The 16,011-nt window shown below is 28.5% G+C and overlaps 2 protein-coding genes across 2 annotated transcripts; one reads left to right on the top strand and one right to left on the bottom strand.

The window, feature by feature from the left end:
• Nucleotides 1-3,310: 3,310 nt before the first annotated feature.
• Nucleotides 3,311-7,420, top strand: LOC123267008 (mitochondrial carrier homolog 2-like). Its single transcript, XM_044731474.1, has 4 exons — nucleotides 3,311-3,810; nucleotides 4,892-5,075; nucleotides 5,145-5,276; nucleotides 6,955-7,420. Exons 1-4 carry the CDS (start codon nucleotides 3,615-3,617, stop codon nucleotides 7,397-7,399), a joined length of 957 nt encoding a protein of 318 aa, XP_044587409.1. The 5' UTR covers nucleotides 3,311-3,614; the 3' UTR covers nucleotides 7,400-7,420.
• Nucleotides 7,421-7,623: 203 nt separating this feature from the next.
• Nucleotides 7,624-15,815, bottom strand: LOC123267009 (39S ribosomal protein L13, mitochondrial). The gene is made up of 3 exons (XM_044731475.1): nucleotides 15,681-15,815; nucleotides 10,926-11,049; nucleotides 7,624-8,065 (listed from the first exon to the last, which is right to left on the bottom strand). The coding sequence occupies exons 1-3, from the start codon at nucleotides 15,702-15,704 to the stop codon at nucleotides 7,677-7,679; spliced, it is 537 nt and encodes a 178-aa protein (XP_044587410.1). The 5' UTR covers nucleotides 15,705-15,815; the 3' UTR covers nucleotides 7,624-7,676.
• Between the last annotated feature and the right edge of the window lie 196 nt (nucleotides 15,816-16,011).

The following is a 16,011-nucleotide window of genomic DNA, read 5'->3' on the forward strand; positions in this document are numbered from 1 at the left end:
AATAATTTTTTTCATCTCTTTTATTTTTTCTTGACCCGAACAGCTGATCATTCTTAAAGATATATTTATAACATAATAAATTCAACTCCAATATATGTCATTACCATAATACTAATAACAATCACCAACGTTGTTGAGAAATGACATTAAAGTCAGCTGTCACTTGATAATATTTTTATTTTTTTTAATAAATAAATTTACTCCGAAAATATTATTTTTAAAAAATTGCATTTATAATTTTTTAAAATTTCTACATGTCAATTTTTTGATAATACTAAAGTTAGCCGACATTTTTAATTTTTTTATTTTTTTTCATTAATTAATTTATAACTAAAAAATATTTTTAAAAAATTGCACTTATAGTTTTTCAAGTTTTTTACAAATGAAATTTTTTTTTGAAATTTTTTTGTACTAATTTTTTAAATAAAAAAATTAGGAAAACGGTTGACCCTGAAGGCCATCCCTGCAACTTCCCGCTAATTCCATACTTAAGCGCTTAAAATTGCACCAATGACGTTTTTGAGCTCTTCGAGCTCAAAAATAAAATTTATGGGTTATTTTAAGCTCTCCGAGCTCAAAGAGATTGCTTTCCTATGCTTTAAAGCTCTTCGAGCTCAAAAGTCTGATAGAAATTTGATAAGACACTATTTTTTGAATTTTTAAACCGCAATAACTTTTGAATGAATAAACCGATTTTTACGCGGTTAGAAGCATTCGACGCAGTTTTTCAAGCCTCACAAAGAATCTCAAATTTTGAATTGATCGCGCTAGGAATTTTGGAGTTATTCCGAAAAAACACTTTTTTCGGTTTTCTTTCGTTCACGATATCTCTCGAATGAATCAACCGATTTTGACCGAACTGGTGGCGATCGACGTGGTTTTTTGAGGTTAAGAGCTGATTAGTTTTTGGAATTGAACCTTTAAGCCGTTTAAAAGTTATTCCAAGAAAACCACATTTGAAAAAAAATTTTTTTCAGTTTTTTTAAGATTTCTCAAAATTTATTGATCTGAATCGGTCCAAATAGTTTTCAAAATCTAAGTTTGGTCAAGCTCTTTCGAATGGCACCAACCGCGATGAAATCGGTCAAGCCGTTCAAAAGTTATAAGCGGTTCACATACTTTCACACACACACACATACATACAGACACCGTGACAACCTCACGGGGATAGTCAGGGAAGCTTCCTGTGACCTTCAAACGTCGAGATCTGATAAAAACTCGATTTTTGCAAAACGGGGTGAAAACAATAACTTCCCGATTTTTGAAAATCTTCGATTTTCTTAGCGGGAAGTTAAAAAATTCCAAAAGTTTTTAAATGCCGGCTAACTTAATTTTAATTTTTTTTGGTATATTTTATTATGACATTTAAGTTATTAGTCACTTAACAATTTTTAAATTTTATTAAAAAAATTTCTTCCAAAAAATAAGTTTTAAAAAATTGCATTTTTTAATTTTTAAAATTCCTTCATATCAATTTTTTCTTCTAATTTATTTGTTATAAAATTTTTAAAATTATTAAATATATGCTAAATTAATTTTCATTAATTTATTTGTTAAAAAAATTCTAAAACTTATTAGGGGGCGTCCATTAATTACGTGAGGTGTTCTAGGGGGGGAGTGGATCATGCTAAATCTTACCAAATCTCACTTAGGGGAAAGGGGGGGATCTTAACAAATATCACGTAATTTTTTCTCTAGCAGAAAACAGTGTAAAATTGCGTAAAAAAGTATTTCTATAATAAAATATGGCCAAATTTGACACAATAGTGTTTGTCGTATTCGTCTGAACCCTGCAGAGCAGCAAAGTAGCGCTCGATTGTTTAATTTGATTATTGATCGATAGGATTCACTAATTTTTTAGGTATAGATTTCTTTAGAAATCTATCGGTGGTAGCCGGTCTCATGTCGTAATTTTAATACAATTTTGTCATAAAATGTTTAATTATCTTCAATTTAAACTATTGTTCGTCGACTTTTAATACTTTTTTACACGCTTTATATTAGCTTCACTTGTATGTCAGTTTGTATGTCAGTTTGTCAGTATGTCAGTAACTCTCCGTGGGTAATCTACGCGCCTGCGGCCTTCCTTGGTTCTGGTAGCCGTTTCTCAGGCTCGCTCTCCGAAATCGAACTCTGATTCCCCGTATTTATAATATTTATAAATAATTATTTTTTTATTAGCTTCACTTGTATGTCAGTATGTAACTCTCCGTGGGTAATTTGCGCGCCTGAATATTTTTGATAATCAACAAATAATAGTTTAAAAAAACTAAAAAAGCACGCTTTTATAAATAAACCAAACTAAAAAGTAAAAAATAAATAATAGTTTAAAAAAACTAAAAACACGCTTTTTATAGAAAACCAAACTAAAAAATAGAAAATAAATTTAAATTAAGAATAGTGTTCAAAATTTCAATAAATATAAATTAATAATAGTATAAATAAAAAAAATGTATTTTATTTGAAAAAAAGCGTGGGGTGCTTTTTAAGATATTATCAAAATGATAATTACTCTACTCATATCTGTCAATAAAATATTTATAACCATTGACACCATGCACCTCACGCTTTTTTTAAAATAAAATACATTTTTTTTATTTACACTATTATTAATTTATATTTGTTGAAATTTTTAACACTATTCTAAATTTAAATTTATTTTCTATTTTTTAGTTTAGTTTTCTATAAAAAGCGTGTTTTTAGTTTTTTTAAACTATTATTTTTCAATTTATTTCGTAGTTGAGAAAATTAAAAAAAAATCAATAATAAATTAAATTTTAGCTTTTATCATCAAATGACTTTTATATGTAAAAAATCCTATTTTTTAGGTAGATGTCTTTAAATATCTATTTGCTGTAGTCAATCTCATGTCGTTATTTGCAAAAATATAATAAAAAATAAATTTTAGGACATTACGGCCTTTTAATAACGTGTTTTTTTCAATATTCAAACAAGAAATCTACCTATCCATGTCGGGTGTAGCCGAATGGCACTTTTTTTCTCAATAATCCAACCCGTTTACAGCCAAAACATAAATTTTGAATAATCTCGCGTGAGATTAGGGGAGGGGGGAGGGAGTTGAGGAAAATCTTACGAAATCTCATCAAAGGGGTCGGGGGAGGGGGGGGGGGTAAAAAAATTCTCAAAAATGCCTCACGTAATTTATGGACGCCCCCTTAAACATCTGCTAAATTGATTCTCACTGTTGAGAAAACTATAAAACTCGCGTGATTTTGACGTGGCGCCACCTGGCGAGTAAAATAAAAACTAATTAAATTTACCAATGGCGGTAAGTAAGATTTTACAGCTCTAAAAATGTTTTCATGCCACAGTGAGCCGAATTGGGTTTGCTCGGACCTGAATTAACCTGATTTAACAGTTTGGAGTGACACATAAATAATAATTAATATTTTTTGTTGATAGTATCAGCATAAATTTAATATTTCTTCATTTAAATTATTTTCTCATGTCTTAATATATATGCTGGAAATATATATGAGTAATAAGTTAATTAGTAGGGCTGATTGATTACACCGGGAGAGTAATTTATTGAATACTAAAAATTGATAACAATTATTGGTAGACATTATCAATAGTAAAATTAAAAAATCAAAATGGTTAATTCTCGAAAGCGTGAAGAAAAAATGTGGTCGGATGTTGTTTCTCGTTTATTATTAAACACCGTTTCACATCCTATTGAATATGCCAAAGTACTGATACAAATAGGACATGAACCAATATTACCTCGGGAAACTAGAACGTTGATTCTCCGAAAGCCAGCTTTATCACTGCCAAATATTTTTCAGTATGGTAAGTATTTTTTTTTTTAATAAATTAATTAAATGAAAATTAAATTAGCCGACAATTGAAAATTTATTTTATTGAAAATTAATTTTTAAAAAATTAAAACAAATATTTTCACATGTAGAAAATTTTAAAAATTATCCGTAGAATTTTTTAATAATAATTTTTTAGTTCTAATTTTTTTAATTAATAAAATAATCAAAAATTTTTTAAAAATTAAAACTAATATTTTAACATGTAGAAAATTTTAAAAATTATCCGTAGAATTTTTTAATAATAATTTTTTAGTTCTAATTTTTTTAATTAATAAAATAATCAAAAATTTTTTAAAAATTAAAACTAATATTTTCACATGTAGAAAATTTTAAAAATTATCCGTAGAATTTTTTAATAAGAATTTTTTAATAATAATTTTTTAGTTCTAATTTTTTTAATTAATAAAATAATCAAAAATTTTTTAAAAATTAAAACAAATATATTCACATGTAGAAAATTTTAAAAATTATCCGTAGAATTTTTTAATAATAATTTTTTAGTTCTAATTTTTTTAATTAATAAAATAATCAAAAACTTTTAAAAAATTAAAACTAATATTTTCACATGTAGAAAATTTTAAAAATTATCCGTAGAATTTTTTAATAATAATTTTTTAGTTCTAATTTTTTAAATTAATAAAATAATCAAAAATTTAAAAAAAATTAAAACAAATATTTTCACATGTAGAAAATTTTAAAAATTATCCGTGGAATTTTTTAATAATAATTTTTTAGTTCTAATTTTTTTAATTAATAAAATAATCAAAAATTTTTTAGTGTCGGCTAACTTAATTTTCATATTAATCAATTAGTTATTACACTAAAGTTAGCAGACGTCTGAAAATTTTTAATTTTTTTTATTAATTAAATTACAACTAAAAAGATATTTATAAAAAATTGCACTTATAGTTTTTCAAGTTTTTTACATGTGAAAATTTTTTTTTTAATTGTTTAATTAAAATTTTTTTAATAAAAAATTTCTAAAAATTTTGAAATGTCAGCTAACTTCATTTTCATAATTAGTTTGTTAATTTATTTATATTTTTTTTTAGTGAGATACATAAAAGCATGTGATGGCTTCACTGGTTGCTATCGCGGGCTGGTTCCAAAAATATGTGCCTACACTATCAATGGTGTTGTTATGGACAAAATCAGTGATTCTTATTTATTTACTGAAGTATTTCCACAAATTCAGGATGATGATGAACATATTGAAGAATTACCTGATGAAAAAAGGTTTTTTTTGTTGTTAAATTTTATGAATTGTTTAAGTGGTATTTTGAAATTACAAGGATTTTATTACAGAAAAGCAGCGTATATTCGTGAATTTTTAAAAGATGCCATTTGTAAAGTTGCTGGAATTGTTGCTTGTCATCCCTTGGATGTCATTGCTATCAGGATGATGGCACAATTTGTTGGTGGCGAAGATAAATACAAGTACGTTGACAAGATTAATTATAAGTAGCTTAAAATATTTTTTTTAAAAGTATATTAATAATAACTAGCAACCTTGCAGACACTATGGGACTGCCGTGACTTATGAACTATGAAAAATTAAAATTTTGCTTAATTAAATAATGACTTTTGTTAAATTGCACTGTACTTTACTTAAATATTGACGTTTTAAAAGATATAAGCTCATCTCGATGTTACACTTATCACCAGCTTTCATTTGAGTACCCACATGCATTTTCATATATTTATATATATAAATATATATAATATATATGAAATATATGAAAAATTGATGTGGGTACTCAAATGAAAGCTCTCGATGAGTGTAACATCGGGATGAGCTTATATCTTTAAAAATGTCAATAGTTCACAAGATAAAAGGTCATTTCTTAATTATTGACATTTTAAAAGATATAAGCTCATTGCGATGTTGCACTCATCGAGACCTTTCATTTAAGTACCCACATGGCATTTTTTATATATTTTACATATATGGTATATGTGATATATATAAAATATATGAAAAATTGATGTGGGTACTCAAATGAAAGGTCTCGATGAGTGTAATATCAGGGTGAGCTTATATCTTTAAAAATGTCAATAGTTCACAAGATAATAGGTCATTTCTTAATTATTGACATTTTAAAAGATATAAGCTCATTGCGATGTTGCACTCATCGAGACCTTTCATTTAAGTACCCACATGGCATTTTTTATATATTTTACATATATGGTATATGTGATAAATATAAAATATATGAAAAATTGATGTGAGTACTCAAATGAAAGGTCTCGACGAGTGTAACATCGGGATGAGCTTATATCATTAAAAATGTCAATATTTCACAAGATACAAGGTCATTTCTTTATTATGTGAGAATGATATGAAATCTTGAAAAGTCACAAATTCAAATCGAGACCTTTGCAATGACACTAAATTTCACTAAAAAAAACCGATTTTATCATATGATTATCCTGGATACAAAATTTTCCTTATTCTCTTAATTATATAGATAATTATATTATTATTATTTAATTATTTATGTTATTTTTGTACATATAATTGTTCATTATTATTATTATTATTATTATTATTATTATTATTATTATTATTATTATTATATTTTGAAAAATTATTATTAATAAACAAAAAACTAGTTTATTTATTTAAATTTTAAGTATTCAACTTTAAATTCAAAATTCTGGATCAAATATTAAAAATATGAAAAAATTATATCAAACCTTTTTTTTTAAAGAATTTTATTTCCTAAAAAAAAAACATTCTTATTAATTTTCCCATATCTTTCTTTCTTTCTCAAAATTTGAATTTAAAGTTAAAAACTAAATTTACAGAACTTACCAATAATTTTCAAAAGTTTAAAATACTCCTTATAGCTGAAATATTGAAGATACAAAAAAAAAAAAAAGATAAGAAACCTTTTTTTATAAAAAATTAAATTAAAAAAAAAAAAAAGCCCTTATCAATTTTACTGTATCTTCAATCCTTGAGCAAGAATTTCAAAAATTAAGACTTAAATTCCTTCTTGCATAACCATCTTAACTTTAAAATTAATCATTATAATATTAATCATAAAAATAAAACAATCAAAATATAACACTGTAATTAAATAATAAAATAATATTCATGAAAATATTTCAGGAGCGTATTCTCATCAATAATTGAAGTGTACAGAGAAAATGGCCTGATGGGTTACTACTCAGGCCTAGTACCCCGACTGATCGCAAACGTATCAACAATCGCCCTGGTCAGTTACTCGACGTACCTAATAAACAAATACCTGGTCCACGATCGGGAATCAATGTCATACGTCTCCGCACTGATGACCCTCCTCTCCACGACAGTTACCTACCCATTTTTAGTGGTGTACAACTGCATGGCTATCACTAATTCCGGACTAGCTGCAGGTGAGCCACCACACATGCCTATCTACTCATCCTGGGTGGATTGCTGGAAGCATTTATCAATGACCAACCAATTGAAACGCGGAAGCAGTTTGTTGTGGCGTTATTACACCGGTCCAACTGCTGTCATCAATGGAAAATTAGTAATGCTCAACAAAACGCACTACTACACATTGGATTAAAAAAAAAAATCACTCAATTAACAAAAAAATTAATCCTTAATCTTGTTAATTAATTAATGAAATAATTATCACTCATTACTTCTTCAACATTAGAAAAATTTTTTTCTTTTAAAATTTAGTTAAAAAAAAATCTTCAAAAGAATTAAATTGCTGAAAGCAAAAAAAATGTTTGTCAAACAAATTTTTTTGGTTTCTATAGTTAGTGATTTATTTTATAATAAAAATTAATCTTAAAAAATTTACTGATTATTTAATAATAATAATATTAATTATTGTTCTACTTGAGGACGTAGTTAGAGGGGTAAGACATAATTCGGGGAAATTCCTTCTTAACTTCCTCATGAATAAGGTCAAGATGTGTAGGGACTGGTCTGAGCTGTCGGATTTGGTTAGAAACGTTCTTCATTATATCTTCAGGCACATTTTCGTCGGGGAAAATGTGCAGGCGTTCCATGGTGTGACGACGTTGAAGGTTGCCTCTCAAGGCGTGGTACACGGCTTTTTTGACGATCATCGTTTTATTCTTCCTGTGTAATTCCCACGCCAGGGTCCAGGTATCTCCACTGTGGTAAGTTGTATGGTGGAAGTAGACTCGTTTTTTCCATTCGTCACCTCTCAGGGCGATGTCCTTGCTGTTTATTACTACGACGTGATCTCCAACCAGTGCTGGAATTAATTTTTTATTTTTATTTTTATTAGTACCTAGGGTAAAGTGTGGGTATTACTGCAGGTGTAGGTATTACTACAGATTTTCTTGTTTTAATTATCAAAAAATGGATTATGATTTTTTTGATTAAAAAAAAATTATTTCTGTTAATTTAAACCTTTCGGAAAATAACTGCATAGTGGTTTTATATGTATGACAATTATTCAATTTTTTATTAATTAATAACAAATTAAGTAGTTACAGAAGTGAATAATTTTATCTTTTTTAAGAGTTTCAGTGTAATAAATAATAGTTTAAAAAAACTAAAAACACGCTTTTTATAGAAAACCAAACTAAAAAATAGAAAATAAATTTAAATTAAGAATAGTGTTAAAAATTTCAATAAATATAAATTAATAATAGTGTAAATAAAAAAAATGTATTTTATTTTAAAAAAAGCGTGAGGTGCTTTTTAAGATATTATCAAAATGATAATCACTCTACTCATATCTGTCAATAAAATATTTGTAACTATTGACACCATGCACCTCACGCTTTTTTTAAAATAAAATACATTTTTTTTATTTACACTATTATTAATTTATATTTATTGAAATTTTTAACACTATTCTTAATTTAAATTTATTTTCTATTTTTTAGTTTGGTTTTCTATAAAAGCGTGTTTTTAGTTTTTAAACTATTATTTATTTTTACTTTTAGTTTGGTTTATTTATAAAAGCGTGATTTTTAGTTTTTAAACTATTATTTGTTGATTATCAAAAATATTCAGGCGCGCAAATTACCCACGGAGAGTTACATACTGACATACTGACATACAAGTGAAGCTAATAAAAAATAATTATTTATAAATATTATAAATACGGGGAATCAGAGTTCGATTTCGGAGAGCGAGCCTGAGAAACGGCTACCAGAACCAAGGAAGGCCGCAGGCGCGCAGATTACCCACGGAGAGTTACTGACAAACTGACATACAAGTGAAGCTAATATAAAGCGTGTAAAAAGTCTTTTTCTTTATATAAATGACCTAATTAATATATTTTTTACATTTAGAAGTTAGATAACCCTTTTTTAGAATCAAATAATTAATAAAAATTACATTTTCATCAGTAAAATTTATTTAATTAAGCATGCAGTAATTGGTACCGAAAAACCGCATGTGCGTGTATTACTGCAATTTTCTCAGTCGACTGCAGTAATAGAAGCGCCTCTGTTTGTATATGTCTGTACCTATTACTGCGGATGTAAACACGGCTATTCTAATCTCTAAATAAGTGCGTGAATCAAGTTGTCTCGAAGTGAAAAATAAACTATGGATAAAATTAATAAAAAATCAAAAGTTAATAAACAAAAAAATAAGAAGTCGAGGCATGACCAGGAACGAAATAATCAGTAGATTGTAAGATTACATCAATTAAAATTTACGAATTCTGGTCAATTAATAATACGTTAAGGGTGTGTGTTATGGGTACCCATAATACACGTCCACCGTACCAAATTATTAGGTGACGGAATGGTAGTTACGGACAATGTCTCGGATAGCTTAACTGGTAGAGCCTTTGGCGCGTAACCAAACGATCCGGGTTCGAGTCCCGGTCTGGGCTGTCTGAATTATTTTTTCGGTTACCGAAAAATTCCTACTGAGTAAGGTCCCTCCTCCCCCCTTTATCCTTTATTTCCCCAGTTCTCAAATTTGTCTTTAATGACAAATTTAGCTATAAATTATGACTTATTATTTAGATTATGAAGAATTCTTGTTATTACATTAAACTAATAAATTTTTTCTTTTATAAGTTTTTCTTCATTTTTAAGTAAATCCTAAAATATAGCCGTTCTGCAGTAATAGGTACGCAGTAACTGGATCAGTTGCAGTAATTGACACGCAGTAATAGGAGAAAGCTACTTTAAGACCTGCAGTAATACATGCATTTAGACTTCTTTTTAAATACTTATTATTTAACGAAAATATTTGTTTCTCTCATTGTTGATTTTATTTTGGGTTAATAATGAATTAAACTTTTGTTTAAAAAAAAAAAGTTATTATTATCTTGAGAAAATTTTATAAAAATGCTTTCGAAGTGAGACTTACGAAAAAAACTGCAGTAATACCCACACTTACCCTAATAATAACTTAATTTTTAGATTTTTTTTTCTTTTTATTAAATTAAAAAAAATTTTTTCACATCTTGAAATTTTAAAACTATTTTTTACAAATAGTTTTTTTTTATTATTTATTTTTTAAGACACTTGAAAATTTTTTAGTTTTTATTAAAAAAATAAAGTAGGTAAAAAAAATTATATTTAAAAAATTGCATTGATTATTTTTTAAACCTACAGATGAGGTTTTTTTTAATTAATACATTTTTTTTTACTGTTAATTTGTCAAAAATATTTTATAAATTGTAAAATGTAGCTCAAATTTAGTATCACTATTTTTATGATTCTGAGATCAGCTGACTTTCATAACAAATAAATTTATCATCATAAAAAAAATATTTTTAAAAATTTGCACTTTTGATTTCTTTACTGAATTATTTTTCACAGTAATTTAACTTTTAATTTAAAAAAAAATGTCAGGTGTCTATTAATTTTAGATTAACATTAAATAAGCCGTCATCTGAAAATTTTTATAATTTATTTTATTAAAAAAATTATTACAAAAAAAAATTTCACAAGTTGAAAATTCGAAAAATTATCTGTGCAATTTTTTAAAGTATTTTTTTACTTGTAATTAAATTAATGAAAAAAAAAAAAAAAAAAAAAAACAAAAATTGTTGAACGTCTGCTAATTTTACTATCATTTTTTAAACAATAAAAAAAATCCAAGTGTTTTTTTATTTAAATATTATTTAATAAACTTACTCAATGGTGCGTATATCGGTTTAACTTTTCCTTGAAGAAACGGCACCAAGTAAACAGCACTTTTGTAAGGATCTTGCCATTTAGCATCATAGATATGCCAGATTCTTGACATTGAACCCCATTGCTAGATTGATAATATTTTAATTAATTTTTCATATAACCTGCATTGAAAATGTGAGTTTTCTCACCTCCGGGCGGAAATCGTCAATTTTCCTCCCGCTGCGCTAAACGAAAATGCCGCTTTCCGCCTCCGTCGAGGAGAAAATAGTATATTACACATCTAGGGCAGTAAAATAAGAAATGTCTCAGATCACATGTAATTGTTGTCCGAGGCGAAGCCGAGGTCAATAAACATGTGATCTGAGGCTTTCTTATTTACTGCCCGTGGTGTGTATACTATTTTTCTCCTCGACGGAGGCGGAAAGCGGCATTTTCGTTTAGCGCAGCGGGAGGAAAATTGACGCTTTCCGCCCGGAGATGAGAAATAGTATATTACACACCTAGGGAAGTAAAGTAAGAAATGTCTCAGATCACATGTAATTGTTGGCCGAGGCGAAGCCGAGGTCAACAAACATGTGATCTGAGGCTTTCTTATTTACTTCCCGAAGAGTGTATACTATTTTTTTGTCCGACGAAGGCGGAAAGCGGCAACTTAGTTTAGCGCAGCGGGACGAAAGTTGCCACTTTCCGCCCGGAGGGCAAAAAAATAGTATACACACCACGGGCAGTAAATAAGAAAGCCTCAGATCACATGTTTATTGACCTCGGCTTCGCCTCGGACAACAATTACATGTGATCTGAGACATTTCTTATTTTACTGCCCTAGATGTGTAATATACTATTCAATGCCTGTTGAGCCAACCGAAACTAGACAATTTCAGACCAATGCGACTGTGCCGGACAGGTATCAATTATTTCTTCCCGGCGGACAGAAAATGACGATTTTCTGTCCGCGAGGTGAAGTTGCAGCTTTATTTTCAATCCTATCAATTGTTTGTTTATTTTATACCTTTATAATTGTCATTCTAACCGTTAACTGTACTGACATATTATAATTCTGTTATTAAGCATAAATAAGAATGATAAAAGAAAACTTGTCAATTTACGAATAATGTTTGGTAAAAAATAAATTATTACTTTCTATTTTGTTATGTTTCATAAGGGGGCGTCCATTAATTACGTGAGTTGTTCTAGGAGGGGAGTGGATCAAGCTAAATCTTACCAAATCTCACTTAGGGGGAAGGGGGGGGATCTTAACAAATATCACGTAATTTTTTCTCTAGCAGAAAACAGTGTAAAATTGCGTGAAAAAGTATTTCTATAATAAAATATGGCCAAATTTGACACAATAGTGTTTGTCGTATTCGTCTGAACCCTGCAGAGCAGCAAAGTAGCGCTCAATTGTTTAATTTGATTATTGATCGATAGGATTCACTAATTTTTTAGGTATAGATTTCTTTAGAAATCTATCGGTGGTAGCCAGCCTCATGTCGTAATTTTAATAAAATTTTGTCATAATATGTTTAATTATCTTCAATTTAAGCTATTGTTCGTCGATTTTTAATACTTTTTTCAATTTATTTCGTAGTTAAGAAAATTCAAAAAAAATCAAGAATAAATTAAATTTTAGCTTTTATCATCAAATGACTTTTATCTGTAAAAAATCTGATTTTTTAGGTAGATGTCTTTAAATATCTATTTGTTATAGTCAATCTCATGTCGTTATTTGCAAAAATATAATAGAAAATAAATTTTAGGACATTACGGCCTTTTAATAACGTGTTTTTTTCAATATTCAAACAAGAAATCTACCTATCCATATCGGGTGTAGCCGAATGGCGCTTTTTTTTTTTCAATAATCCAACACGTTTACAGCCAAAACATAAATTTTGAAGAATCTCGCGTGAGATTAGGGGAGGGGGGAGGGAGTTGAGGAAAATCTTACGAAATCTCATTAAGGGGGGAGGGGGGGTCAAAAAATTTTGAAAAATGCCTCACGTAATTTATGGACGCCCCCTAATAAAATGGTATTTTCGCTGTTCGTCTGAAACTATCTAGTTCTGGTTGGCTCCAGACATTGAAACTAGCATTTTTAATGCAACTTATATGAAAAATATAATGTGTGACGCGGGATGAAACACGATTTCAGACCGAGTGATGCCAGCCCTCGCTTCGCTCGGGCAGGCAACTTCACTGGTCTGAAATCGTTTTGTTTCATCCCTAGTCACACAATATACTATATTGCTATAATTCTGAAGTGGTGTATTATAAACGGTCTTAAACTAAATCCTAACAAAACAAAGGCAGTGATTTTTGGATCAGCACAAAAATTGGCTGATGTTCAATGTGAATTGATTCCAAATATAGTTGTAAATGATACTATAGTTGACTATTGTAAATCAGTAAAGTATCTAGGAGTCATACTTCAAAACACTCTAACTTGGTCCTTACAAATGACTGAGATTTGCAAAAGTAGCATGAGAGTACTTGGACAGTTAAAGATAAATGGAGATGTTTTTTTATTGCCTGTTAGGAAAAGATTGGTCACTACTCTAATTTATCCTATTTTTGATTATTGCGCGGCTATTTATACTGATATTACAGGTCAACAACAGACTAGACTTCAGAGAAAATTAAATGCTTGTGTACGATACATTTTTAAAATATCAAAGTATGAACATGTTACTCAATTATAGTTAATATTATCGTCCATAGTTATCATAAATAAATTTTTTTATCTCAGGAATGTGGACAAGATAGGATCATAATAACAAATTACATTATTATTTCTGCGACGTTTCGGTCATTTATTTGACCTTCCTCAGGCATCTGAAAATTTCACATGTTAATAACCAACAACATAACATAACAATTGTTACAAATACAATATTTACCATAATACGAATTCTAACAATCACTATCTTACATTGCACAGTTGCCTTAGTCATATAAATCTTTACAGAATTAATAAAACTGGTAAATTTATTAATTAATTACAAACTTTTAGATTGTATAGTATGATTCATGTACCTAATGTTTTGGAGGCGGGCTAATTGTTGCCATGCAATTAACAATTTTTATAAGTGTCGTGTTGACTTTATTTCTGGAGTTTGTAATTAATTAATAAATTTACCAGTTTTATTAATTCTGTAAAGATTTATATGACCAAGGCAACTGTGCAATGTAAGATAGTGATTGTTAGAATTCGTATTATGGCAAATATTGTATTTGTAACAATTGTTATGTTATGTTGTTGGTTATTAAGGGGGCGTCCATTAATTACGTGAGGTGTTCTAGGGGGGGAGTGGATCATGCTAAATCTTACCAAATCTCACTTAGGGGGAAGGGGGGGATCTTAACAAATATCACGTAATTTTTTCTCTAGCAGAAAACAGTGTAAAATTGCGTGAAAAAGTATTTCTATAATAAAATATGGCCAAATTTGACACAATAGTGTTTGTCGTATTCGTCTGAACCCTGCAGAGCAGCAAAGTAGCGCTCGATTGTTTAATTTGATTATTGATCGATAGGATTCACTAATTTTTTAGGTATAGATTTCTTTAGAAATCTATCGGTGGTAGCCAGTCTCATGTCGTAATTTTAATACAATTTTGTCATAAAATGTTTAATTATCTTCAATTTAAACTATTGTTCGTCGACTATTAATACTTTTTTCAATTTATTTCGTAGTTAAGAAAATTCAAAAAAAATCAATAATAAATTAAATTTTAGCTTTTATCATCAAATGACTTTTATATGTAAAAAATCCTATTTTTTAGGTAGATGTCTTTAAATATCTATTTGCTGTAGTCAGTCTCATATGGTTATTTGCAAAAATATAATAAAAAATAAATTTTAGGACATTACGGCCTTTTAATAACGTGTTTTTTTCAATATTCAAACAAGAAATCTACCTATCTATGTCGGGTGTAGCCGAATGGCACTTTTTTTCTCAATAATCCAACCCGTTTACAGCAAAACATAAATTTTGAATAATCTCGCGTGAGATTAGGGGAGGGGGGAGGGAGTTGAGGAAAATCTTACGAAATCTCATCAAGGGGGTCGGGGGAGGGGGGGGGTCAAAAAATTCTCAAAAATGCCTCACGTAATTTATGGACGCCCCCTAACATGTGAAATTTTCAGATGCCTGAGGAAGGTCAAATAAATGACCGAAACGTCGCAGAAATAATAATGTAATTTGTTATTATGATCCTATCTTGTCACTTAGTTCTAGGCGTAAATTTTTCTTATCGTGTCTTATTTATAAAGCATTGTATCTTAATCAAAAGCCTCTAATTAGGCGAGACTTAGAAATTCTTGAGCCTCGCCTACGCCGAGGAGATATTCGTCAAGACTATCTTGAGTTACTGGTTTATCATTCAGCGAAGTATGAAAAATCATTCTTGATATCTGCGGTTAAAATCTGGAATCAACTACCAGCTGATTGTACGACGTTACCAACGTTTATGGAGTTTCGAACTGCTTGTTATGAATATTTTTTACAGTCTGATAGATCATAATATGTATTCATTGTATTAGAATTTAGTGATGATTGAGTGATTGAGTGACTGAGTGTTTAACACACTACATTATATATACTACTTAACACACTACTTTATATATTATATTAAGATTTTTTGTATCAATTTTGGATGGCCGCAAGGAGTTTCGACTTCATGGCCAATTAAATAAATAAATAATAATAATAATAATAATTTCGCGACATTTTTATTTATAAAAAAAAGAAATAAATACCTGTGCTCGCCTTATCAATGACATAATTATTATTTATTAATTATAAATTTTCCTATTTTTTATTGAACCCACTAGGTTATATTGACTCACATGGAGCTTATAACAAATATTGATACCGGTGTGATACTGAAACTCAACACAGATGGCAGCACAAGGGAATTCTAGTTTTTAAAACTGATGAAAATTAAAATTTAGCCTATTTTTAATAATTTCAATAATGTTTCTAATAAATAAATTGCAGCATAAAAAAAATTAAAAAAAAAATGGGCATTTAGAAATTTTAATAAATTAAAAATGCAATTTTTTAAAAATAATTTTTCGGTATAAATTT

Source organism: Cotesia glomerata, linkage group LG6, assembly GCF_020080835.1.
Source record: "Cotesia glomerata isolate CgM1 linkage group LG6, MPM_Cglom_v2.3, whole genome shotgun sequence".
NCBI lineage: Eukaryota > Metazoa > Arthropoda > Insecta > Hymenoptera > Braconidae > Cotesia > Cotesia glomerata.